Source organism: Hemicordylus capensis, chromosome 3, assembly GCF_027244095.1.
Source record: "Hemicordylus capensis ecotype Gifberg chromosome 3, rHemCap1.1.pri, whole genome shotgun sequence".
NCBI classification, from domain to species: Eukaryota; Metazoa; Chordata; class Lepidosauria; order Squamata; family Cordylidae; genus Hemicordylus; species Hemicordylus capensis.
Genome location: NC_069659.1, coordinates 98,707,723 through 98,734,925, shown reverse-complemented (window position 1 = coordinate 98,734,925; position 27,203 = coordinate 98,707,723). Strand labels below are relative to the sequence as shown.

Below are 27,203 nucleotides of genomic sequence, written 5' to 3'. Positions count from 1 at the left end.
TTAAAACATCATTTAAAAAGGCCTAAAAGAAAGAAGCAAGAATGCATTGAAAAGTTATATGAAAAAATGTGGAGGCATAAGAGGAAATATACAATCATACAAGGGCAACTATAGACATAGTAAGAGTCTGATCAACTTAGGGCAAGGTAAAAAGCCAAGAATCTGTGGGACTGTAGTACTGTAGGTATGCTGGGCTAAGTGCTCTGAGGCAGCAGGAAAAGGTGTGGTCGAGTTAGTCCATAGATAGTTAGCCAGAGGTCATCATCCACGGGATTTTAATTGCTGCTGCACAGAACCCGACAACACTGCAGTGGAGTTGCTATCAGAAATCAGTAAAGAGGTGTAAAATTAGTCCGTATGATCAAGATATTTATGTAATAATGGTAGAATGAAGGGGGCACGAATGTCCCTGTAGTACAAACACTGAAAGCATACGTGCCCCGTTTCTACTTGCTCTGCGTTGCAGGGGCATTGACATTTCAGGAGTGGGATCTTCCTATATCATCCTTTGAGCACAGCTGAGGGAAGAACATGGCAATGTGCCAGCGTGAAGGCCCTCCTGTGCTTTGGGACATCCAGTTGTGTCAGCTATGCCACAGGAGAGGCAGTATATTTGAGTTCTTCACTGATGAGGAAGTTCAGGGCCTTACCTATATCAGATTGGCGCTCTATGTCTGTAATACACTGTTTGATAAGAGCCTTGATCGGATTACAGTCCATGTTAGCTAAGAAGGGTGGGGATAGGCCCAGGGACAATATCTTAGTCCTAAATGACTGTTTCCAGATGGATTAGTAGTCATCGTTCAAGGTTAGGGGGGCAAGGCCTAGGGGACAGAAAGATAGTTTAAGCCAATAGGTAAGTATGGTAATCCAGACCCTTGCCTCCACTTTCATCAAGCCCATCTCCAGTCGCAAGGTAGCGTTGTTCACACATCTTGGAACTTGAAGAGCTGCTCTTAGAAACTTTGATTGTACATGCTCCAATGGGGTGAAGTTGGGGAAGAGGCCTAGCTGGGCACCGTATAGAAGCTGTGCTAGTGGCTTGGCTTCATACAATTTAAGTGCTGTGGGTAAATAATGGCCACCTCTTGTCCGGAGAAACTTAAGGATAGCAGAGATACTCCTCTGTGCATTTAATGCAACATGGTCACCATGTCCTAGTGCCAGTGGTATGAAGGACTACCCCCAGGTATTTAAAACAAGTAACCTGTTTTAATCAAAGAGTCTGGTTAATCTTGTGCTCTTCTATAGACCAAGTGCAGATCTTGGGCATTTAGCAAAGGCCATAATCTTGGTGTTATGATAATTAAATTCCAGCAGATCGTCCTTGCAATACTGTATGAAGGGCCTCAATGCACATTTAAAGCCAATGGGATTTCTTGAGTGTATTGCTGCATCATCTGCATATAGTAGGGTGGAGATGTGGGCTCCTGCAAGTTTAGAGGGGCAGAAATCTAGGTTGTTGAGTTGGCCCACCCTGGCGTTAATGTTAAAGTTAAATAATAGTGGGGCCGGTATGCAGCCTCGCTTTACATCCTTCCATGTTTTGATAGCACTTGTGAGATATCCCTGGGGGTTGCACCTTACCTTGAGTGAGGTGTCGGTATGTAGCATACATATTAAGTCGCTGGTCAATTACAGTCGTTGATCAATCGAGAAGGCTTCCAGCTTCTCCCATAATTTGACTTGTGAATCAAAAGCCACTTTAAAAGGTCAATGAAGGCTACATAAAGGGAGGTTGTATTGCAGGAAGAGTATTTTTCAATAAGGTGCTAGAGTACTAAGCACTGGTCGATTGTGGATCGTCCTTCTCTGAAGCCAGCAGATTTTCCTGCTCCAGCCAGTCCCAAAATTTCCAATGCAGATGCCTCATATACAGCTTGCTAATTGTGTTAAGCAGGCTAATGGGTCTGTAGTTAGCAAGGTCAGCTAGTTTATTTACGGTCACTGACCAAGAATAAAGCCAGAAATTACAAAGGTTGCAAAAACAAAAAACAAATATCAGATGAATAAACAATATCACAGTAGCAATTAGAGTGATACCAAATCATAATCACAGCAGTCTCATGAACAGTCCAAGCTCCCCTTTGAATCAGTCAAGGAGCTCTGCACCCTAACAGCTATATAACAAAATTTTGCCACGTTATAAGAAATAAGGGAATCATTATCCGCAACTAAAAATTTAACTAAAAAATCATCAGAATGTCCAGGAAACCTAGTCAATAAGGGTAGAATTAGACAGTGCCTAAAATCCAAATAGAAACTACAATACAATAAAATATGAGCAACAGTTTCAATTTCACCGGAGCTGCAAGGACAAAGCCAAGCCTCCCTGGGTAGGTTGGCAGGGTCATTCTTTCTGCCCTTTTTGAAAATGGGAACAATAATTGCTGTCCTTCAGTCCATGGGGATAAGGCCATGTGTATCAATGAAGGTAAATAGTGAGGCCAAAATGGGGGCCCACCAATCCAGATTGTTTTTAATGGCCTCAGGTAGAATCAGGTCCTCCCCCGGGGCCTTCCTGGGCCTCAACTGGGTAACAAGGCTCTTGATCTGAGATGTTGTCACTGGTGTCCACATGGTTGTGTTCTCTATAGCTTGCCCAGGGTATCTGCCTTCTGCGGAAGAATTCTAATAGAGTTCATAGAAGTGTTTTCCCCAAATTCCTGGGGGGATGTGACAATCTAGATGGACCAGGCCATTGCTATGGTTGCACGTGGTGATGCACCAGAACAAGGCTGAGTCATTGGTTCAGACTGCCTGGATGAGCCATGCCCAATTTTCTTTCATGGCTTCTTTTTTCTTAATCACCACCAGCTGTTTGTATCTTCTCTTCTGCAGCCATTGGTCCACTGCTGGCTTTATAGACCTGGTGAGAGCTTTGCTGGCATTAACACAGTACTTATCAAATCAAGGTTTGGAGTGCCGTTGAAGCTGTCACAGGGATGCACTGTTTTTGTGTTTTAGATGCCATTGAAGCTCACAGACTAGAGTGCTGTAAATTTCTAGAGGTGTGACAGCGGGTTCAGTTATTATCAGGGCTAGTTGGAGATGGTTGAAAGTGCTCCAAGGCAAGCAACCCAGTTTCCACTTGAACAAGTTGGGGGGCAGGATGTCCATTAGGCACAGCAAAGGGCTTTCCCTGCCGGGGATACTAGGGGCTGATAGTGGCCCTCAGTGTGGATTGAATGGGTGAAGGACTTTAACTGAAGGAAGATCGGAAGGTGATCGCTGTCAAATTTAGGAGAGATAGAGCCTATCTCTAGGCTCTCAACAAAAGGCAGCAGATCCCTGGGGATGATTATATAATAGACAGTGCTCATTCCTGAGCCTGAGAGAGAGTTAGATTCTTCTGGCAGATCACCATTGACTGAGCCATTCAGGATGAAAGGGTTGAGTCTGGTAGCTGTTTGTACCAAGCAGAGTCCCGCAAAGTTTGACCTCCGGTCCTTTGAAATTCAGTTGAGAAGGAGTCCATCAGTCTTGAGGTTGGGAGGGGGGCACTGATGTTTTGTGTACAGGGTGTGATCATCAGGACCCAGCCTAGCACTGAAGTCACCACCTAGGAGCACCAGTGCGTCAGGGTAAGAAATGCTGAAATTGGCAATGTAGGTTTCCAATTCAGCCCAGATGGTTCTGAGCTGGGGGTTCTGCTGCATTCTGAGGAAGATAGGTATTAATTATCAGCAAAGAGTGATGACTGAATTGGATTAACACTGCCATAGCATAATGCTTGAGTGGTGGAAGAGATCTTGATGTTGCACGAAGAGCAGTGGAAACTAGCACTCTCAAACTGCCTTTGGATCTTTCACGACCCATCCCTGGTTCAGCCCCATCAAGTAATGCTTCTTCCGTCCATGATTCCTGTATCAGGATGATATCATGGCAGGCCAGAAAAATCAGTGAATCTGGCATCCTTTGCAGATGCAGCCCACCCAGCCACATTCCAGGAGAGGAGGGCCACCTTATGCTTGTCTTCTGAATGTCATGGGTTTGGACTGCAAACTGGTGTCAGAGCAGAGGAACTCCATGGGGTGTGTGTGTGGGGGGGGGTAACTTCCAGGATTTGCCCATCTGGCCCTGGAGACACTGGTGTGACACTCAGTTGATCCAGCACTTCCATCCCATCTGGATCCAGTCCAGATAGGTCAGTAGGAAAGTCCTGAATACTTTCAGTCTCTGGTAGACTACCTTGAGTGCTTGGCTCATCGCTTTCAGGGAGAGTTCCTGGACCCATATCTTGTGTGTCATTGTCCTCTGGGGCTACAGAAAGGGCCTGGATCTCTATACCAGGGAGATCAGCAGGAGGGACCTGGCTGCCTTGGTTATTCAACTCACCTGTATTCTTGAGATGAGCATTACTGATCGAGTGCACCTCTGTACCCATCTCTTCCAGAGCGGTAAGTGCATTTGCGGAATTAGCAGGTTGGTAATAAAGGGATGCAGTGGGGGGAGGGGCTGCTGGGAGGTTCTGTCCTTCACTCTCATTCTTTGCCAAGAGGTTTGTGCGAGTCGGGATTTCCATCATAGTGGGCGTCTCTATAGATGCGAGAAAAGGCACTGCGGGGATGGCCTGGAGAGTCTGTGACTCAGGCAGTCTGTCTGGAGTGAGGATAGCAGTAACACTATCAAAGTGTGGGTCTGAGGCAAGAAGGACTCCCAGGTGCATGTCTGCTGTGTCTGGGGCCTTTGTACTCACTGTCCTAAGGCATCCAGTAGAGGCAGGAGAAAGCAGAGGCACAGTCACTTTCACATTTACTTTTTAAATCCGATTCCATTTTGGATTCAATTTCAAAGTCCAAAGGGTGAACATTAAGGAGACGTTTGGGAGGGGAAGACATTTTCAGCAGGGTGGTCCAGCTGTAACTATTTGAGCCAAGGCCTTATGATGGAATTATGGGGGGTGGAGTGTCTTACTATAGTGTGGATTATATAGTACTTCCATATCATGCCCCACCTTGCTTTCAGAATCTGAGTCTAGACATACATCCTCTTGTATCTTCAGCTGTGGGCTTAGTCTTTTTAGATTGTGAGCCCTTTGGGGACAGGGATCCATCTTATTTATGTGTAAACCACCCTGAGCCATTTTTGAAGGGCGGTATAGAAATCGAATAAATAAATAAAATAATAAATAAGCACAATAAGCTTATTTTTAAAGTGTAGTAAATCATCCTTGCTGTAGGGCTGGAAATTAGCCATCTCTGCAAAAAGAGTTGGTTGGGGCTTATCTTGGTTCTTATGACTAGGGCTAGATGAAGGCCTTAATTGGGCCTTCAGTGGCTCAGCTTATGAAGAGTTGATATGGTCGGGAAGGGGTATTTGATTGGTAATGAAGTTGACAGGTTTATTGTTGTTGGTAGTTAGCAAGCCTGTAATCTAGTGCCAAAGTCCCTAAAGGGGCGATAAGAACTTAAATTAAATTGCCTTAAACACTGGACTGAGCATAAGAGTTGTGAAGGAACATGGGCTATTTTAAAAGTTAAGAATAGTCTTTTATGATCTGATTGAGTTGGCAGGAAATGGAAGTTCTCCAGCTCTATGGGTTTGCTTTAAAATTTCTGAGAGGGAAGCAAGAATAATTTTTTCCTTGCCCATAAATGGGAATCCTTCTGAGGGAATTGAATAAGAATTTGGTGGGTCTGCAAAATTCTTCAGGACACGTTCTTCATAGTGATTCAGGTGCAGAGGCAGAGGGAGGAGCTGGCCGGGAACTGTTAATGTCGGCTGAGCTTTTAACTCCTTGTTAAACTCCTTTTTAACTCCAATCAGCAGTGAAATGGGCAAAAGCATATGTTAAATTATCTACTTCCCCTCCAATTTTGTTTAGTTTTCCAGGTATAATTATTAGAGATCCAGCAGAAATTAGACAGGCATCACTGAGCTACTAGGTAACAAGGTCAGGTGAGGAATAAGGTGTGCAGTTGGAAGCTATACAACCCCCGGCTCCCTGTTTCAAGGGGTTTCCCTGCTTGGCCCTTTGATGAGACAGTTTCAAAGTAGGTTGTTTTGTATCTGCCTTCTAAGGTGCTGGGCTTGTGTGAAGCACCCCGCTTGGGTGTGTGGGAGGAAGCATCCGTGACCAGGACTGTGAATCTATTCTTGGTACTCAAGTAAATGAATCTCCCATCGTTGCCTCGGGGGGGGGGGGAGAAGTTTTCAATCAGCAGTTGTTTTTTCTTCCCTGCTCTCCCTCCCCCGTTCTCAGGAGGGCTCTTGCTGGTAGGAATTTTCCAAGAATGTTTTCTCCCCCGGAGGGATGGTAGTCAATCCCTCTGAAGGCATGCTCAGGAAGGGGGGAAAGTCTAGATAGAACAGGAGCTTGAGAGTTGAGCTGTTAGCTGGCCGCCATCTTGCTGTTCCCCCCACCCCCCCACCCCATAGAGAAGACTCCTGTTTAGCTTAGTTTCTGAAGCATACTACTTGATATAGTGATTGCTTTCTAATATACATCTCCTTCGGCTCAGGGAGTATTTTGTTAATTTGGTATTATAAAGAAAGGCTCAGATTGCTTGAATTAAAGCAGCACTTCAATTAGTGAATTTAATTAACTCTGAAGCACTCATCTGTAAAACAGCAAGAGGTTTTACATGCTCTGTAGAAAGGCTTTAATAAATACTAGGAAGAGAATCCTTTACATGTCACTGTGTTCTCACAAAACCATCTAACACATCTCAGTCAGTACATGTAAGAATATAACCCTGCATAACTCATAACAATTGTGTAAAATCAATTATTTTACAAAAATGAAAAGCAGAAATAGGGCTTTGATATTGTGAAAGACACTTTCATGTCTGAACCAAAATCTGAGCCAAGATCTCCCAGGTGCAAATCCACAAGGTAACATTGGTAATGCTACACATGAATTAGATGGCATTGTAATGCAACAGTGCCTGTGATAAGCACCTTTAAATGTGACCTTAGCCTGTTGCCAGATTTGGCTTATTTTAAGCCAAATTTTGGGTTACGGCCCATTTGACCCACGAGTATATCCCTTAGGTTCTGGCAACACTCAGATTAACACTTTGGCTATAGCTACAATATTGTATGTTTCAGTTGTTATTGTTCTGAAAACCACAGGGTTAAGTGCAACACCATAGTCCAGGCTTTCTTTGCTTCTACCACCATCCATTGAACGTTGGTTGACAGACATCTATAGTGTTCACTGCCCATTATTGTAGGGGAAGAATGGCAGTTCAGTAAACCAGTTTGGTGGAAAAAGCAGCAAAGCAAGAGGTTTTGAGACAGTTCTTTAGTACTGAAGAACTACAAGATCACAAACAAATGTGAAGAAGTCTGAAGCTTAATTTCAGCTGTAGCTCATGGCTGAAGAGAGAGACCCAAACAAACATGCATCTCTGGAGAGACAAAATGGAGACTAACTCTGGAAGAACAAAGAGGGCAGGAGTCCAGCACTTTTACGCATGGCCCTAACCTCCCCCACCCCACCAGTGGTCATCATGACATTGCATCTGAGAGCTGATGCTGCCAGGGTCCTAGCTCCAACAATTATGAAGGAAACTTAGCTTTGTGGTGCAACCTTAAGTAAGAGTTATCATAAACGTTACTGAATTTCTCATGACAGTGGAGCCTCCAACATGAAAAACGCCAACTGCTCAAACAACAAAGCTGTCAGAATATTTGCAGAACAGCTTCTCTATGAAAGAATGGAAAGTTATCTATCTGGAACTAAGGTCTTAGCTATAGCTCTTAGGGAAAGTAGCAGCAGTTCTCAACTTGACCCAGGGTCAAGTTGAGAACTGGGAAAAGGACAATAGATAAGGAAGAAAAGGAGCATGAAGCCTAGACACAATATGACTGAAGGAAGGTGGCAGATTAGACCAAAAACAGGTGAAAGAAGAAGCTGTATAAGGAACAGAGTGGGTCTGAAAAAACCTCACAGTGCTTATGGTCAGAATGGGCTGCATATTGTTGGCTAGGAAGTCTAATAGGGTGGTTTAAGGTAGTGGGGATTTTACGAATTGTGAGCAGAATAACACAAACTAGTGAAGACATGGCACTGAACATAGGAAGAGACCAGGAGGAAGTAGGCAGAGCCAACCTTCACATAGGGTCTAGGGACAGGAGGAATTGGGTATTATTGAGAAAGAGGATGTGAAAAGGCAAGGAGGGTTGAAAAGACAGAAACTGTGGGCCCAGCAGCCAAGAGGAATTCAGCTGCTAGATACAGAGAGCCTTAGAGGGCCAGTATACCTTTAAGAGATGCATATGAAGGAAGGGGATGCAGCCAATTGGCTTCTACTGTCATTGTGGCCTGGTAAATCTAAAGGAATAACAAGGGCCAAGAAGCAGAGAATTTTACAATCAGCATGTTTTTGCAGGCTTCCAATTCTTGTTTAATGAAAAAAGGAACCCCAATCTAGATTTACTATTCCATACCCAGAGTTTGTGTTCAGCCACAGGCTCACAGACAATGCAAAATTAAGTGAACGAGTGACCAGTTCAAATGCAAGTCTGTCTAATCTACATCTGGGAGCACTGGCAATATCCAAAAAGCCAGAGGGGTTATAAACCATTTGCACTTAGTGATTATAACTATCTGCCATTATTGCTACAATAAAAATTAGTGAGATGAGGGCAAAGACAATGTAATGTAATAACATAATGATTAATACTTCCACAATTGTCATACACAGTTAAAATAGCCTAGGCCCTAGGCAACTGTCATTAACTATCCTCACTCAAGAAAACCAATATGAATTTGTGCAATCCAGCAATCAATCTCTGGCCCATATTAAATAATTTAGTGCTATATCCTGGGATTGCCTTGAAGCCATAATTAGTAAGCCTATCAAGGAATTAAAAGTGTCCCAGTTTGACAAGGTCTGGCAGTGGATATTCATCTAAGAACCCACACTAGTTTACCTTCCAAGTTATATTCATACACAACTGAACCACTAACTTTTAAGCACCACCAAGGCAAATGTAACCCTTAAACTATAATGTGAAAAGCTTACATTAAATTCATTTACTACAGGAATCTCACCATTTACTACAAGAATCTCAGCTAACAGATGCCAACATGGGCAAACCTCCTCAAAAGCTGCCTCTATTTAAGCGTTTGATTAATCTTTTTAGAGAAGTCATTAAAAGTTTCAAACTCCACAAAACACAAAGCCTCTTCATTGTTTAACTAAGTCTCTTGGATTAATACAAGATCAAACTTCAGTGCAGAATTACTGAAATGAATCTTGTACACTAATCTGTGTTGGCTGATAAAGTTATTTTTTTATCTACAGTTCAATAAGAACCGATACAGTCAAATGCCCTCCTTTAGGCACAGGTCAATGGGGGAATAAACACGACTACAAAACTTCCTGATTGGCTTAAAACATTGAACTTCAAACTAATGGCACTTCCTGAAATGTAGCCACTTTGCCCAATGTGCTTAAGAATTTAATCAGTGAGCCCTTTCCCATGAGCAGTGAGAAAGGGCAAAAGGGCTAGCAGAGAGGAAGCCTGAAAAAGCTTACCTCCCCGCAGATGATCTAGTTCTTCCCTTTGGGTGGGTAAATCACCTGCCCAGACAACTACCAGCTGCTGCCAGTAGCTCCGACGGTTGGGTTGCCAGACACATCGCTCAGCCCCCCGGAGCTCCCATAATGCACCGCGCAAGGGGGATCCCCCCTCCCCAAAGCCAACTCAAAGAAAGAATCAAAGAAACAGGGTTAAGAGAGCACTGACTCTCCTAAACTTGTTTTGGAGGGTGTCTCCATAGGTTGGTTTGCAACCGTGGTGCCACTGGAATTGGGCCCGTTTCCGGCAGTACACACGCACATGCCCAACCGGGCTGGGCTTCCTTAGCCCAGTTTTCAACACACATGTGAATTACTTCAGTGAAGAAAATCTTGGCTTATAGGAACAAAGATTGATTTAGGAGTACAATATTTTATTATTCCTCAAAAGACAGAGGGCATTCACAAGAGCAGCTCTACTTGGGTTTGCACAGCCCTACCAGGGTAAGGCTGCTCATGTGAAGTGCCGGGATTGGTCCCAATCCTAGCACTGCCCCACCAGATAGCAGGAGTATTCTACCTGGTCTTTTACCAAGGTAGAAGAGTGTGAGCATGTTCTTCTACCAGTGTTCCCTCTAACAGGGATTCCCAGATGTTGCTGACTACAACTCCCAGCATCCCTAGCTGCTGGGAGGATTTTGCTTGGGGATTATGCCTTCTCACTCATTCCCCGGCTGTATGGCTGCTCTGGCTCCCTACAACCCGAGCAGCCACAGAGTCAGACGGCTAGAGTGCACAGCAGCGGATAGATCCCCCAATGCAAGTCAATCTTTGCAAGGTGCATTGTGGGATTTTGGGAGGCCAGACTTTGTTTTGCTGACCTCCAGATGGCTGTGCCACTCCTTGCAGCACAGCTTATTTAGGTGTGCAACAGCACAGACAAGGAGAAGACAAGAATTGTATGGAGGAATGGTAGGTGTTATCCTGCCTTCCCACCACTCTCCGCAGCCCCATGCCAGGATTACAGCAATGGCAGCGACTGGAGGAGAAGCAGATATGGACCTCCTCTCCTCCGCTTTAAAGCGGCTGAGTAAGCCCTCATTTTTAAAGGAATGTGACCGCAGTTCAGATGCCAAATCACATTTTGGCACATCCCTAGTATCCATTTGTCATTTTGTTTCAGAGCAAACATGTTGGAGGGAGGCGGAATCTGCTCCTTTTGATTTTCTGAAATGACTTATTTTTATTTTATTATTTATTAAAACATTATTATACCGCCCAAAACTTACGGCTCTGGGTGGTTTACAACAGAATAAAAACAAAGTAAAACATTCGTTAAGACAAAAATGGGGGGGGCACACACATTACAACAATTTAATTTTTTTTAAATAATATTTTAAAACAGCATTAAAACCATGATGCCAGATGAACAGACTGTATCATACACATTTTTAGCCAAATTTTCATGCTTACTAGTTTCCAGCATTACTTCATGACTGATCAATAACCCTGAGTGAGAACAATTACAACATTCTACATCAAACATGAAAAATGTACAACCACTCACCCTCACCCCATAAGATAATTTCAAGAACAGTACTGATCTTACCTTAACATGGTGAATGAGATGCTCTACTTCATTCACTTTGTACGTCTCTAGTCCTAGCTCCTTCGACAACCGCAAGATACGATTTTGTGTTGGTCCCACATATGCTCCTCCCAAGTCTACATATTTGACATGCTTATTCTGGAAGAAAGATGGGGAACACTCATAATCTCCATACAAATAACCAGAGGTTTTCAGCTTCTGTACAACATGCCTGTTTTTAGATTATGGTATGAATATATACAAGTACAGATGGGTACCCCTACATGGTGAAGATATGACAGGGAGAGGGTGGCTGTCCTCTTTTCCCCACTTGCGGGCTTCCCTGATGTACCTGACTGGCCACTGCATGAGACAGGATACTACACTAGATGGGCCTTTGGCTTTTCTTGTGTTCAGGGAGCAAACACAATTTTTTTAAAAAATCAAATAAAAATGAAATATACTTAAACCAGTGATAACAGACAGTAGTATAAGGCACATTGTGCAGCTGGAACAAGAAGTAAGTATTTTCATCAACTTTTCACCCCCCTGCATATACAATTTCTGCATTGGTATTATATTAAGGGTACTTACCCTTACAGTGAATGTTCTGCCTCCAACCCTGTCACGGGCTTCCAGTACTGCAACACTCAATCCTGAGTCAAACAGTAACTTGGCTGCTGACAGACCTAGAGAACAAACGAAAGGCTATATTATGCTTTCAAAAACATTTCACAGCCACTTGGAAGAACATCTGTTCTTGGAAGAACATCTGAAAAAAGTTTCAGATCTTTAGACCCCTCCTCCTTTTACTGATATTACAAAGATTGAACTAACAGTGAAAGTACATCTGACCAGTATTAAAAAGCAATTCTGGAATCTGGGAAGATAATGGCAATGGATAGATAAAGTTCATCATTTATCACACGGTGTCCATTTCCCCAAATCAGAATTCATTTGTGGAAATAATTGTTTTCATGGTCCAGCTATGTAGAGACACAAATTTTACCAGGTCACTGTTATGTCACAGTTCTAATCACCGTTAAAGATCAAAATTACACTAGTATACCTTGTGGCTAGACTGCAGTCAGATGGAGAAAATGGTAAGGAGACCCAACTCCAATAAAGATTTTTTTAAAAATCAGTATCTAGGTTTATCACAGTTTGTTATTATTTGATATTTTGAAGAAGAAAAATGAATTTATCTCCGTTCCTCAACTGTAGAAGGGAAATTTTGGCAATCTCCCTCAGTGTTATAAAGATTAATGAAACAAGGACATAAACACACTTTCGGCATTAAAAAAAGTTCTATAGAGCAAACCACTGCATATTCTCTTAACTGCTTTTATTTTGACCAGTTTCACATAAAATTTTAATTTCTTCATTGCATTTTCTTAAATTATAGCAACTAGATATGATTACATGGAGCTGCTCTAACTTGCTCTTTGCAAGAATTCAGCTTATTTACAAATTTTTAAGAACTGCAAGAGCTGACCTGCTAAAAAAAGAAGTCATTTATGCAGTTTAAGTTTTGCAACAAGTCAACTACAAGTAAAATGAGATTAGAATGTAAGATTCTTTAGCTTTAAATTATGCCAAAAAGGGTTGTCATGATGTGATTGACTTTTAGGGACATTATTCCATAGATTTTGCTTATTAGTTTCCTTAGTTTGTTCAGAAGGGTACTAAATTACTCTAACTCAGTCCTTTTTGGTATTTTATATATTGCTTATGTATTGCTTGCAATCCTCTTTGTGAAGATATTTCAGAAGAGTTTTCCACTAAAAATCCTAATAGTTTTTACAACCCATTTTATACTGCTTCCTGACACACTGAAAGAAGCATATAGGAAGTTGAAATGTTTTTTCCTAGAGCTGCAAGATATCATTGGAGTCAATTAGATTGTTAAGATACCTGATCTCATTTCAATTGTTCAGTTTTAATCATGGATCAAGAATGAAGGATTGTTGATTCAGGAGTGGGAAATGTGGTAAGGGGCATGAAATTACTGATTAGGGGACTCTTTTGTGAATTCCTGCCAACCAGGTAGTGATCTGACAAGTTTGAGTAAGATGTTAATATTTCAACTCCTATAAAACAAAGTAAATATAGATGTCAGAGCTGTAAGGCAAAGTTCAAGGGGAAACATCTATTGCCTTGTATATGCAACCATTGAGAAATTACAATAGTTTGGACATTGGGTTAAATGTCAATAATACTGCATATAGAAGCAAGTTGAGTGAACATTAGCTTACGAAGCCAGCTTATATTGTCATAACTAATCCATTCAGCTCAGTATTGTCTGTGCCAACTGGCAGTAGCTCTTCAAGTCTCAGGCCAAAGTCTTTCCCTGCTCTACTGCTCAAAACACTTTTAAGACTCAAAATGCCAGGACTGAACTTGAGAATGTCTGTATGATATGGGTATCCATGCATGGAGGGTTGTAATCAAGCACAGTGTGCAAGACTATAAAACATGTTTACTGCTTACACAATGCAGAAGTTAAGGTGGGCACCTCAACTTAACATAACCATCCTTTTTGATGCACGAGTGAATTTGTGAACAACTTTTCTCTTAAACCAAAGAGGTTTCTGATCTGAGAACAACACTACTTGCTTCAGGCTAAAAAAGGATTAAAGCTACAAGCAAAATCAGAAACAAATACCCAAAGTGGATTATTTTACAAATCGTGGCTTGTGTTGTGACATCTGAATTGACCAAGATCCAGAGGCCTTTGCACACACAGATGGGGATGCTGAGCAAATAGAAGACAAAAGCAGTTCTAAAAGCAGTATACTGTCTGCCTGAGTGAATGGAAGCTCCGACAGTGATCTGGGTTCTAAATATAGGCTGGTTCTCATGAGTAGTTATAAGGTAGTGTCCATGTACAGGAGCTGCACACAGTCCCATTTTGTGACTGTATGCGAGTAAAAAGCAAGGTAGGTGGTGGCGAAAGTCTCCATCCTACCCAGTTATCTAACGAGGTAGGAGGAAAAGCCCTCCTACCCATTGCAAGCCTTACACACATTCTCTTCCACCATCTCCTACCTTGTTTTTTACTCGCACACAGTTACAAAATGGGAGCTGGCACATGTCCCAAACTTGTCCCACCCAGTTACTGATTACATGAACTAACCTTATGGCTAGCACAATCAGTGGTTTGATATGATATCTGGACTGAGGCACTGAGTGTCCCGTGACAAGCAGCACCTTTAACTTAGATTTTCCTAAAAGATTCAATTGCAGCAAAATACATACAAACAACAAAGAACTAACAAAGATAGATCTTATTTGCACAAAGGGCATTGTGGCACTTCGATAGAAGTTAAGCAAAGCAAATGCAGCAAACCTTCATAAGTAACTATGGCAACCTGCTATCAAAGAGCATCCCCTTGAAGAGACTGTGACTGTGAGGAGACTGGCTTCCAATGGTTTTTGCAATTCAAGTTTGATCTTCAGAAATTGCTTCTGCATCATAGAGTAATCTGTATTCAAATTACTGCATGCCTGAAATGTCACCAATCATAATAATTATTTGGTGAGACCTGGGCTTTTGCTTTCCTAGTAGTTTATTTCTTTTAACAGTCGTGAACCAGATCGAAGTCCAACCATTTTGCTTACAAAAACATCTGACTAGAACATATTTAAATTAAAACATTAAACAACATCTCACAGCCTTTGCTAAACAAAGATATCTGATCAAACTTGATGCAACTGTAAAATGTGAACTGTGAGTGATATTCTCTATATGGTTGGAGGCAGCCGATAGTTTTTAAAGAGTGTTTGGGCGAGGCTGTGCTGTGGCATAAACACATCTTTCTTTTGCCCCACTTTCACCACTGTTCAGATAGCTTTTTGAAACAATATGAAAACCTGCAAAAGCAAAAGTGGAATGGATGTAAATGACACAAACCATAGCCATTCTTTCAAATCAGCATCTTCACTTGGGTCTAGAAATAGACTGGGAGCCAGCATGTTGTGTGTAAGACTGACAAGATATCCAATTCAATACAATACACTGGTCATGGCTTTTAATCCCTAAATGGCTTCAGACTAGGATACCACAAAGGCCACTTCTCCACTATACAAGTCTGCCTAGGTATGACAATCCTTATCAAAAGCCCTTTGAGCAGGCCCTTCCCCCACTACATGAAGCAAGTTGAGTGGTGACCCATGAAACAGCCTTCTCTTTTCCAACACTATCTTTGGCATGCTCTAAAGCAGGTTCACCTGACACCAACACTGCTTATCTTTTCAGCACCAGGTGGAGACCAGAAGCAATTCAAGTTATATTAACATTTCTGCGAAGAAACCTAATAGTTAGTCAGTATGACTCATATGAAACAGAGGATATTCTGTCGTAAATTAGTATCTGTGATACAACTGTCTGCCATCTTCTCAGACAAACCCTCCACAAGTGGTGAAGGAAGATCAAAGGGCAATATAAAAAGAGGTACTGAGTGATAATGTTGCTTCACTTTTGCATTGTGTTTCCATGCTTGTTTAGCTGGAAACAGAGCTGCAAACAGAGTTGAAATGTTGATCAGAAAGATAAATGACATTTGCAGTACTACAGAGAGTGTAGAGTCTTGATTCTTGGAGCAGCAAATTTCCCCGCAACTTCAGATAACTTCTCCAAGCTCTCCAAGGACATTGTGAGGCCTCATACATTCTTAAGTAGGGGGAGAGAAAGTGCAAGTGAGCTGCACTTCCTTTTCCCATACTTGTTTAGAATACCACAAGGAAACCCCATCCATCTCTTGTGGAGAGTTCTGTCTCTAAGCACATAGCACATTTCTCTGAGGAGAAGATGCAGGGGCTCAGCTGTGGATACTCTAGACATATATGGGAGGAAGTAGCACATTTGCATTTCTTCTCCCCCAACTTCTTCAGAATAGCCAAAGCCACTTTTACTCACAAATAAAAATATAAAAAATGCTTTAATGCCATTTTAGTCTGTTCCTCTTATGACTTACCGTCTAAATTGCTTTCTCTTGCAAGTGTGGTAGAGAACAGTCAGTTAATGCCTAGCTCTGAGCTTTAGAATAGTCTTACAATTAAATAGAAAGCCATTATGTGGAGCCAAATATCTGCTATTTAAACTACACATATAAAGTAATGGGCGGGGGGGGGCTCACTGGGATTTTTTCACATACTTCCAAACTCCACACCAGTAAAAAGCCTTAGCAAGCTTTTATGTTCTTATTTATACATGCATCACATTTATGTACTGCCCATATACAAACCTTTGGGCAGTTTACAGATTAAAAACAAAATAATAGACCATTTAAAACAATTTAAAATTATCAACAACACTTTAACGTGTTATGAAGTAAAAGCCTGATAAAATAGATGTGTTTTCACATGTTGCTTAAAAACAGCCAGAAATTTTGTTTGGGAGCATATTCCAGAGCCCTAGGGCAACCCCAGAGAAGGCCTGGTTTTCAGTTGCCACCAAACAAGCTGGTGGTAACTGCAACTGGACCTTCCCCAATGATCTTAATAGGCAGTGGGGTTCATGAAGAAGGCGCTTTCTGAGATAAACAACATGACAGACAATTGATAATGGTTCCATAACAACTGAATGTGGGATTTGTTTCATTTCATGCATACTATAAATACCAAATCAGCATAGTGCCACAATTATGACCACTTGTTGACAAGGGTAAGATAAATGTGTCATCGAGTCGGTGTCAACTCCTGGCAACCACAGAGACCCGTGGATGCCTTTGGTAGAATACAGGAGGGGTTTACCATTGCCTCCTCCCATGAAGTACAAGATGATGCCTTTGAGCATCTTCCAATATCGCTGCTGCCTGATATGGGTGTTTCCCATAGTCTGGGAAACATACCAACAGGGATTCGAACTGGCAACCTCTGGCTTGCTAGTCAAGTCATTTTCCCACTGCACCATTAGGTTGCTCGTTGACAAGGGTGGTGAGTATGAAAGAAATGAAGAAAAGTGTCTTTGTGTTGTTTACCTAGAGGCACCCTGCAGGATCAGCACCCTATTCATATAGTCCTTTTCTCAAATGAATATATTAACCCTATGTGGCTTTCATTCATATTTGTTTATGAACAAAACAGTTCCCAAGCCTGGCTATATTTGTTACATGCACTTCCTTAAAACCAAACACTCTAGAATACAGAGGCCCCAAAAATGTATAAGCTGTAAAAAGAAGGGACCAAAGAAGACAACTCTCTTTTTTCCCCACAGCTACAATACAATTTCCCAAGCTTAGATTTTCTCTGAAAGCCTCAGTATTCTGTTTATTACATTACTTTGCCCTTCACTTGAAACTTGCATTTAATAGCACTGAGCGCATTAGAGCAGTCAGCACAATACAAACAATCTGATTACTGTGCTGCTGCTACTGAAATATTGAACCTGGCAGCAGGTCCCTTCACCTCTGGTCTTACTCACCACTAATCAATCAGCTAAAACTGCTCAGCTTTCCATTTCCATTGTGTTTTTGAGTCTCCATTTAACTTCTCAATCTTTGGGGCAAATTATTTTCCTGTTTAAACTCACTTTGTGCATGTCTGCTTTTTAACTAAAAGCTTACAGTGAAACCTCACAAGACAGGGTGGAGCATGAAGGGAAACGGCAGCTTTGAAGTGAGATGTTCTCAGATCAAAGGGTCCTGAGATCTCATAATGAAATCTCATGAGTAGAGAGAGGATTGTATCTTATGAAGCAGAGAGAAGTATAAAAAGAGCCAGCGTGGTGTAGTGGTTAGAGTGCTGGTCTAGGACTGGGAAGACCCGAGTTCAAATCCCCATTCAGCCATGAAACCAGCTGGGTGACTCTGGGCCAGTCACTTCTCTCTCAGCCTAACCTACTTCACAAGGTTGTTGTGAAAGAGAAACTCAAATACATAGTACACCGCTCTGGGCTCCTTGGAGGAAGAGCGGGATATAAATGTAAAAATAACTAAAAATAATAATAATAAAGATGACAAATTACACCAATCATATTTCATCAGATTTTTAGAAAAATGTGTGAACATTTCACTGAAAGTTTTATTTGTGTGTGAAACCACATTTTTCACTGTGACTTATACCACCATGATACTGCAGTGTTGTCTGTCAAAAGGTTAAATAAATATGCAGCAATGGTTCCATTGCAAATTATAGCAGGTACACTTTTAAAGAGGACTTTATGTCAGACACATTTAAATCAGCCCGGAATTCACTTATCCTAAGAACATTAGCTCTAGAACAAGAGCACTTCAGCCCAGGGGCATAGCAAGGTTGGAGTGGACCCAGAGACAAGATTTTAAAATGTGCCCCCCCCCCACTGAAGCTCAGCTCATGAAGTAAAGAAATCTTAAATGAGGCTGAATAGTGGTAACAAAAAGCACACACACACACACACACACACACACACACACACACACACACCTATGTGCCACAATAGAACATCATCCTAAATTATTTTTTAAAAGATTTTGTAAATTGTGGACGATGCAAGTCATTTAATGGTACTAGAGAAAGACATGCTGTTCTGGTAGCTCCAGGTCTAAACACTCACATCAATTTCGGAGGATGAATGCAACTGAAGGAAGCCCGGGCGGGTGCACAGCTGGGGGAGTCAGTCATGTGACTTGCCTCTGGGGGGCCTCCCAAGGCAGTGGGCCCCCAGCAACTGTCTCCCCTTGCCCTATTATAGTTACGCCCCTGCTTCAGCTGAGAATGCCTGGGGGATGGGAGTGGAATTGCAGTGGCCGGTGCCCCCCACCCCGCCATTTAGATGTATTCACACTGTATGTGCCTAGGCGCTCTCTCAACATTCAGGATTCATAGTAAAGCAGGGTTTATTATTGAACAGAGCATGTTACGTGCACACACACACACACACAAGGTCTGTGCAGATGTGTTATAGAAAATTCACAAGTATTCCTGACCCTCCCCATACACACCTCACTGTACAGTTTGGACACTGGCATAAGGCAAGCGAACAATACAGTCAGAAAGCCATTCACTCTAAATAAATCAGTAGGGATGTGCATGAAACACGATTCAAGCTCCAAATTGTAGCACTTTCCTCATACCTGGCCACTGACCACACAAATGGCTGCTGCACATGCACAAAGGCCACATGTGTGCCGGTATCATGCAAGGGCAGCTGGGAGATGCCCTGCTGGCATGCAATCTTAGTGGGGGGGGGAGTGTTGCCAAACCTCCTCTGGTGGCGAGCAGAGAAGGAGCAGGTATGGGCCTGCTCTCCTCCCTGTTAGAAGGTGCAGGGAATGTGCTATGATTCTGAGCTCAAATCACATTTCATGCACATCCCTATAAATAAGAAAAAAATTAAGCAACTTTAGTCACACAGAAAACTGCCCTATTCCGAGTCAGACTATTGATCTCTCTGGTGCAGTATTGCCTACGGCAACTAGCAGCAGCTCTCCAGAATTTCAGATGAGACTTTTTCTAGTCCTAGCTGCAGATGCCAAGGATTGAACCTGGGACCTTCTGCATGCAAAACAGATGCTCTACCACTCAGCTAAGGTCCCATCCCCATTATCTGGCTCCTTTGTTCAAGGTTATAATATTTGCACACAGGGTGGTGGAAACTAACACTCCCAGTCCACCCTTGGGTCTGCCCCTACCCACGCTGGCTTCTGCTCCCAGCAAGTGAGAGAAATATTTACAGATCTGCCTCTCCAAAGATTCTGGAAGGCATGACGCCCAGGGTTAATCCCGAGGACACAACTTCCCCTGCCACATGACATCTGGGCTCATTCTATTGCTTCAGACCATTTGGCCTTATGCCTCAAAAGCAAAACTGTTTGAAAAGACTTACTTCAATACTCAACACAAGTTTTGGGCAGTATAGAAAGGTAATAAAATAAATACTTGATATTTTCTTGGCAGGTCCCTAACATTAAAATCCAATAGATCTTAAGGTATATGAGCTCTGCAGGCAATAACAGTGTGTAGCATGAATTGTTTGCTCAGCTGCCTCAATGTGCTGCCCACCACACAGTCTGGGTTTAATTTCTTATCTGGGCAGTCTAAATAATGCATATGGAACAGCTGGCCCAAAACAAAGAGGTTATGGCATTCTCCTTCCTGTTTAAACAGAAATCTTCAAAGCAGGTGATAGACATGAACACGCAGGATGCTGTGCAGCAGAGAGAGAAAGTGTACAGGGGCAATCAAGTTGCTCTTCTCAAGCAAAGGAGGAGAGTCAGGTGCCCATCTGAAATACTGATTTTATTATTTCTTGTTTACACAGTCAGACAGGTGTTATTGACTGGTTTGTTTTATCCAGACATCGAGTCCTTCCCAAGGACCTGGGATGGCTGAATTTAATCATCAATACTGTTGGTTATTATAGATATCGTCACAAAATATAGGCTGTTCCCAGTAAAGTTGCTTTTTGTAATTGGCTGATGGTGATTTCTGTGGCCCCTATGGTGTTGAGGTGCTCTTCAAGTTGTTTTGGAATTGCACCTAGGGTGCCAATTACGACTGGGATTATTTTGGTCTTTTTCTGCCACAGCCTTTCAATTTCAATTTGTAGATCTTTGTATTTGGTGATTTTTTCTATTTCTTTTTCTTCTATTCTGCTATCCCCTGGTATTGCTATGTCCATTATTTTGACTTGTTTTTCTTTCTTCTCTACTACAGTGATATCTGGTGTATTGTGTGGCAGATGTTTGTAGTTGGAAGTCCCATAATATTTTTACATCTTCATTTTCTTCAACTTTTTCAATGTTATGGTCCCACCAATGTTTGGCTACAGGTGGCTTGTATTTTTTGCAGATGTTCCAGTGTATCATCCCTGCTACCTTGTCATGTCTTTGTTTGTAGTCAGTCTGTGTGATCTTTTTACAACAGCTGATTAGGTGGTCTACTGTTTCATCTGCTTCTTTACAAAGGCAGCACTTGCTGTTTGTGGTGGATTTTTCTACTTTTGCTCTTATTGCATTTGTTCTTAGTGCCTGTTCTTGTGCAGCCAGTATTAAACCCTCTGTTTCTTTCTTCAAGTTGCCATTCTTAAGCCATTGCCAGGTCTTGGTGATGTCTGATTTTCCACTTACATTGTGCAAATATTGACCATGCAGGGGCTTATTTCTCCATTTTATTAATTATTAATTATTATTATTATTATATTCTATTTCTATACCGCCTTTCCAAAAATGGCTCAGGGTGGTTTACACAGAGAAATAATAAATAAATAAGATGGCTCCCTGTCCCCAAAGGGCTCACAACCTAAAAAGAAACACAAGATAGACACCAGAAACAGTCACTGGAGGTACTGTGCTGGGAGTGGACAGGGCCAGTTACTCTCCCCCTGCTAAAAAGAGAATCACCACATTAAAAGGTGCCTCTTTGCCAAGTTATAATGTGCAATATTTATACTAGCATCATCAGAAACACCTTATTTACTTACTTACTAACTAAACTTATCTTTTACCTGAAAAGGTTTTGAACTTCAGGATGGCTTACAAATGACTGTTTTAAAAACAACCCATACCAATATTTAAGGACAAACCAATTTTTAAAAGCACACAGCAAAACAATAGAAGTCAGCAGAAAAACCACAGTAACAACCGAACAAGGCTAGCAACAAAGAATATGTTGAATTAAAATTTTCTTAACCAGCTTATGGAATGCAAGGAGGGGAGGAACCAAATGTAGAGCAAATGGAGGGGTGCACAGGGGTGGCAACCAGAAGGTCTGCTTCTCACAGAGGCCAAATCTGGCCTCCATTAGAACCTGAAGAAGGGCCTCTTTAGCTGATCTTAAATGATTGGGAGATTGATTCATATGGAACCAAGTGCCTTGTAGCCTCAGTCAAGACATTTGTGAACATATTGCAAGGTAACAAAATGGAGGACTCGTTTTAGTTCAGCTGTGAACTTGGCAGAAAGAATGGCGTTGTATTCTCTCTAGCAATCTTGTATATTTTATTATTTTATTTTTTGTTATGTTTACATTTATATCCCGCTCTTCCTCCAAGGAGCCCAGAGCGGTGTACTACATACTTGAGTTTCTCCTCACAACAACCCTGTGAAGTAGGTTATGCTGAGAGAGAAGTGACAGGCCCAGAGTCACCCAGCTAGCATCATGGCTGAATGGGGATTTGAACTTGGGTCTCCCTGGTCCTAGTCCAGCAAGAAAGGGCAATAGGGTTAGCAGGGAGGAAGCCCTGAAGAGCTTACCTCCCTGCAGATGAGCCGTTTCCTTTCCTTAGGCAGGTGGATTGCCTGTCCAGACAAACACTGGCTGCTGCTGGTAGCTCTGAGGATGCCAGGACACATCCTTACCCCACAGACCTCCAATAGCATCACTGCCCCCTGGAGCTCCAATAACACACCCCAAAAATGAGTGGCGCATTATGGGAATCCTCCTTCCCAAGAGGGCCACAGTCTGCTAGCCATGGCTGTTTGCAGCAGCAGCTTACAGACGATCGAAAAAACAAGGTAAAGCACTTGCACCCTTAACTTCATTTTAGAGGGAGGCTCCATAGGCAGGTTTGCTGCTGTGGTGCTGCCAGGATTGGGCCCAATCCCGGCGGTACATATGCACATGCAAAATAGGGCTGGGCTACTTTAGTTTTGTGAAGAACTCATGTGAATAGTGGTGTGGGGCGGGGGAGTCAGAAAGAAGAAGCAGGGGAAAGAATAAAGAGGAAGATGGAGCAGTTTCTGAATAAAGTTTAGTTAAACATACACAAGATTGCTTTGAGTTTATGAGGGAAGCAGCTATGAAACAAAGGGTTTACACGTGCATTTGATGTTTGATGCATAGTTTCTGCACCCTTCAGAAAAGGACATTATCTTCAACAGACACATTAGCACCATTATGGAAAACAAAGCACCTGCAGTTTCTTCCTGAACATGGCTTTTCTCAAGCAAAAGCTTGAGTGATTTTGGAAGAGTCACAAGCAGGAAAATGTTGCACGTACGATTTTTCATAATGTTTGTGTCATAAGCAGAGAGACGTATCAAATTTAACTAAGGTAAAGGTAAAGTCTGCCGTCAAGTCGATTTTGACTCCTGGTGCCCACAGAGCCCTCTGGTTTTTCTTTGGTAGAATACAGGAAGGGTTTAGCATTGCCTCCTCCCTCTCAGTATATCTATATCAGAATGCAGCCAGGTAAACAATGCAACATGGGTACAGAATTAGAATCTATACAATCAGATTATAGCTCTCTCAGAGAGCATTGTCAACATGCTCCACAGTTCCCACTGAAAGCATCAGGAAGGGGATTTTCCTTTTAATAGCATAGAAGAAAAGACAAAATCAGATTACAGAGCATCAGATCAATGGAAGGTAATGAAATGAAATATCAGCAACAAAAGGCATCCTATAGCTCACTGAGACTTACATACAACCAGCCAGAAGAAGGGAGAGAGAAGCAGGCAAGCAAGTTGTATTAATTTTTCTTTAGTGCCTATTATAAAAAATATTTATGAAGAAAATTATTAAATCTTCTGTGATGCTGCCTGCATGCCTTTCAGTCACATTTCAGTGGCAGCTGATGCAGGACTGGGAGGACTTTGATGGTACACATAGCAGCTCAACTTACTAAATGCAGCAAACATAACCCTGCAGGATGCTGAGAGTAAAAGAAGTTAACACTTGCTGTGAAACATTGCCCTTAAAATCAAAGTCAACCGTTGAACAGCAGTCATTATAAAATGCTGACAAATATACGTTTATTTTTATGGCCCAATAAACTGATGATAATAATCTTGCATTTTTATATTTAAGGAGTGCAGACATTAAATTCATCCGTCAGCATTGCTACAGCAAAAATCAAATAGTGATGCAGCTTTATTACTGACCTGCGCTCTACAAATACAATTTAATCAATGAAAGAACCAAGAACAGTCCCCCCCGCCCCAACATGAAGTCTTCACAGCTAGCAAGAGTAGCGGCTGCTTTTTATTGTACAACATCAAGTAGCTCACACTATTTGGACCTGAGTCAGAAGAACCAATGTGCACTTTTTGCAAGAGGGTGGAAGTTGTTTTCTTCCCCAGATTTAAAGCATAGTGGTCTGACTAATAAAGGCTTCATGCTTCTGCTGCATTGGCTGCTGGTAGAAGGTGGGGAAATACAAATCATGACATCCCAACAGAAGACAATTATGACTAAGATATATGAAAGGAGAGCTAAAAGTGCATTTGCCATATTTTGTCCTTCGAGAAGGATACTCTGTGTGTAATTCCCAAGCATATATTTTTAATGGGCCTTTTAACCTAAAACATAACCATCTGTCAAAGAGTTTGATTCATTGCCCATCCAGAGAAGTCAGAAATAAGTTCTTCACACAAAGAGTTGCTCTTTCATTCTACTTGCAACAGACGTAACAGCAGTTTGTGAACACAAAAATATCTTGATATATTTATAGTAATAACGCAGGCTTTGCAGCACACTAAAGCAGCACAAACAGCTACATTTGAAAAGTCATTCCAATGCTCAGCAGCATTTTCGTGACTAAGAACCAAATGCTTCTAGCACCCAACCTTGGGCATGTATCACCACGCTAATCTGCAGTTAAAAGGTTTTCAGGAGTATTAGCTATTGTGGGACTTGCATCTTTCTTAGGCAATGTAAGGCTAATGATATCACAATACCAATGTGATTAGTGGAGGAGTTTTATGTTCTGTACCAGGGGCGGAGCCACCATTGAGCAGACTGGTTCAAAGAATCTAGCTGCATGCCATGGAAGGGCCACACAAGCCCTCTGGAATTCATTCCCAGCTATTGTTTGCTGGATGGGTGCATTTATTTCCCCTTCTTTCCCTTGCTGGAAAGAGGAGGGAAATAGAATGCACCCAGCCAGCAAACGCTGGCAGGGAATTTGCTCTGGAGGACTTGCACTGGCCCTCAGGAGACTGGGCCACATGAGCATGATATCATGCACTAGGGGCATCACTGGCACATGTGGCACGCACATGGCGGAACCGCTAGGGATGGAGCAGAATCTGTGCCTCTGTTCCTTGGCTCCACAACTGTTTTGTACCCAGGTTCACTTTTAAAGTGAACACATGTACATGTATCATATGTACAATGTATGAACAGTGCGACAGTGTAACTTCAGTGTAACTTTAGTAGAGATCCTGAATTCAAATAAACCTAACTACAGCGGCTCACCCAATCTCTTCTTCAAAACCTTCTATAGAAAAAGATTCTTTATCTTCCCCAGGAAGCTACATCTACTGATTAATTGTTCATCAATTATTAATTGGTTAAACTTGCTAGTGCCTGGGAATGAGTATGCAACTACTGTAGACAATTCATAGATTGGCTTCTTACCTGTCCTGCGGTAACCTGAGGTCAAAGAGATGAGGCAGCTGCACAGCATAAAAGCACAAAATGCCAGGTCTCCCCTTTTCATACAAGACATGTGCCAGAATGTGTTTTCTCATGTTAATTTTGGGTCAAAGTGGAAACATTAGGCCCTTTTCACTGTGAATCTAAAGATAGATCCAGTAACCCACACACTTCTCTCCTTGACAGCAGTCTCTCAATAACTGAGAATGATTTCAACCATTGTTTCCCTCTATTGAGAGCTTGCTGAACAATTTCCTTTTTGCTTCAGTTGAGTTACTAAACATCCTTCCCTTAAAGGTGCATTTGAACACAGAGGTATGACTAATTTGTTCTTTCTGTAGCAATGCAAGATAACCCAAAGACTTCTGGATGCATGTCCCTTGGATCGACATGAGCAAATCCAATTTAGGTTGCGGGTGTGGGGGAGGGAGCAGATTTTGAAAAAGAACAATTAGGTTGTGAAAACTGGCCCCCCATTCACATGGATGAGAGAAATCATGGACACTGAGAATTAAAGTACAGCCCTCTCCTTTCCATAGTTACATGGTTTTTTTCCATGTTTACCATTAACTGTACCAGGAACTACTCTCAGATCAATGCACACAGGATTGAAGACATAGTTTAATGCATTATATTTTAACAACAGAGGATACTACACTATGTATGCACAATCCAATGGCTTCAGCCTTTAAGACACAGTTGGATGAATATAGATTGTTGACCAATATTACTCAAATCATATCAAAAGGTATTTCCAGGAAACGTGATTGAAGTGTTCAGTGGGTGTGGCTGGATGAGAACTTACAGAAAGCTTTAAAAAGTATTTTTATTGGTTTGTAAATATGTATAAATATTTTTATAGGGTTGACATTTCATGTCATAACATTTGATGGAAAGAACTAAAATTCTGACTTCAAGCAATACAAGAATGACAACTTAAAAAAAACTTTTCATTTCACACCTATCTGTGGGCACCAAAAGCAAAGTTAGAATCAAGCTTGCAGTAAATGAAGGTACCAGACTTAACCAACTGGAAGGCTACGGGCTTCATCTAAGTAGCAAATCTACTTAGCCTCCACAGCCCTATCAAATGCTATTCAAGTTGTAAAGTGTGCTGTCAAGTCGATTTCAACTCCTGGCACCCACAGAGCCCTGTGGTTTTCTTTTGGTAGAATACAGGAGGGGTTTACCATTGCCTCCTCCTGCGCAGTCTGAGATAATGCCTTTCAGCATATTCCTATATCGCTGCTGCCCAATATAATACCAGCGGGGGATTTGAACTAGCAACCTTCTGCTTGTTAGTCAAGCATTTCCCTGCTGTGCCACTCAAGTTGTACCTAACATTTTTTTTCAGCTTCACGATATGGTTACCATCACTTCTGCAACGCCAGTCAGATCTATGTAACAACTTATGGCCAATGGTTACTTTAATGGCATGTTTTGCATAGCATGCAAATGACATGTGGCTCCTTAGCAGATGTCCCCCCCCCTTTTAAAGTTCACTTTTACTCAGTGAGCCATTTTAAATGTATCTTTGTAGATCTGCATACACAAAAGAGCAGCAATTGATTTTGTTCTCTCTGTAAGTGGAAGCAACCTTAGTTAGGTGGTTTTCAATAAATCTGAACTAAATGTTATCATTTGCTAACTTAACATCTCTGCTCAGTCAACTTCTGGTCCATCCTAGGGTTTGAATTTTCATAATATAAGCCCTACTTCAGAAGCTATATGGGAATTCTATATGGTTCTTATGCTGGTCAGGTCAACTGACTGCCTATTCTGTTATTCTGTTGTAAACAAATATTCCATGAAGCCAACACAACAATTCTGTGAGTGGCAACATA

General features: G+C 41.9%; 1 protein-coding gene across 1 annotated transcript in view; it reads right to left on the bottom strand.

Annotated features, from left to right (window-relative positions):
- LOC128350419 (amine oxidase [flavin-containing] B-like) overlaps positions 1-27,203 on the bottom strand; it is a 107,417-nt gene that overhangs the window by 67,565 nt on the left and 12,649 nt on the right. Inside the window, exons 2-3 of the mRNA XM_053308711.1 lie at positions 11,656-11,750; positions 11,083-11,220 (exon numbers count right to left, since the gene is read on the bottom strand). Coding sequence (XP_053164686.1) covers positions 11,083-11,220; positions 11,656-11,750 — 233 coding nt within the window. The remainder of the gene's footprint in view (positions 1-11,082; positions 11,221-11,655; positions 11,751-27,203) is intronic.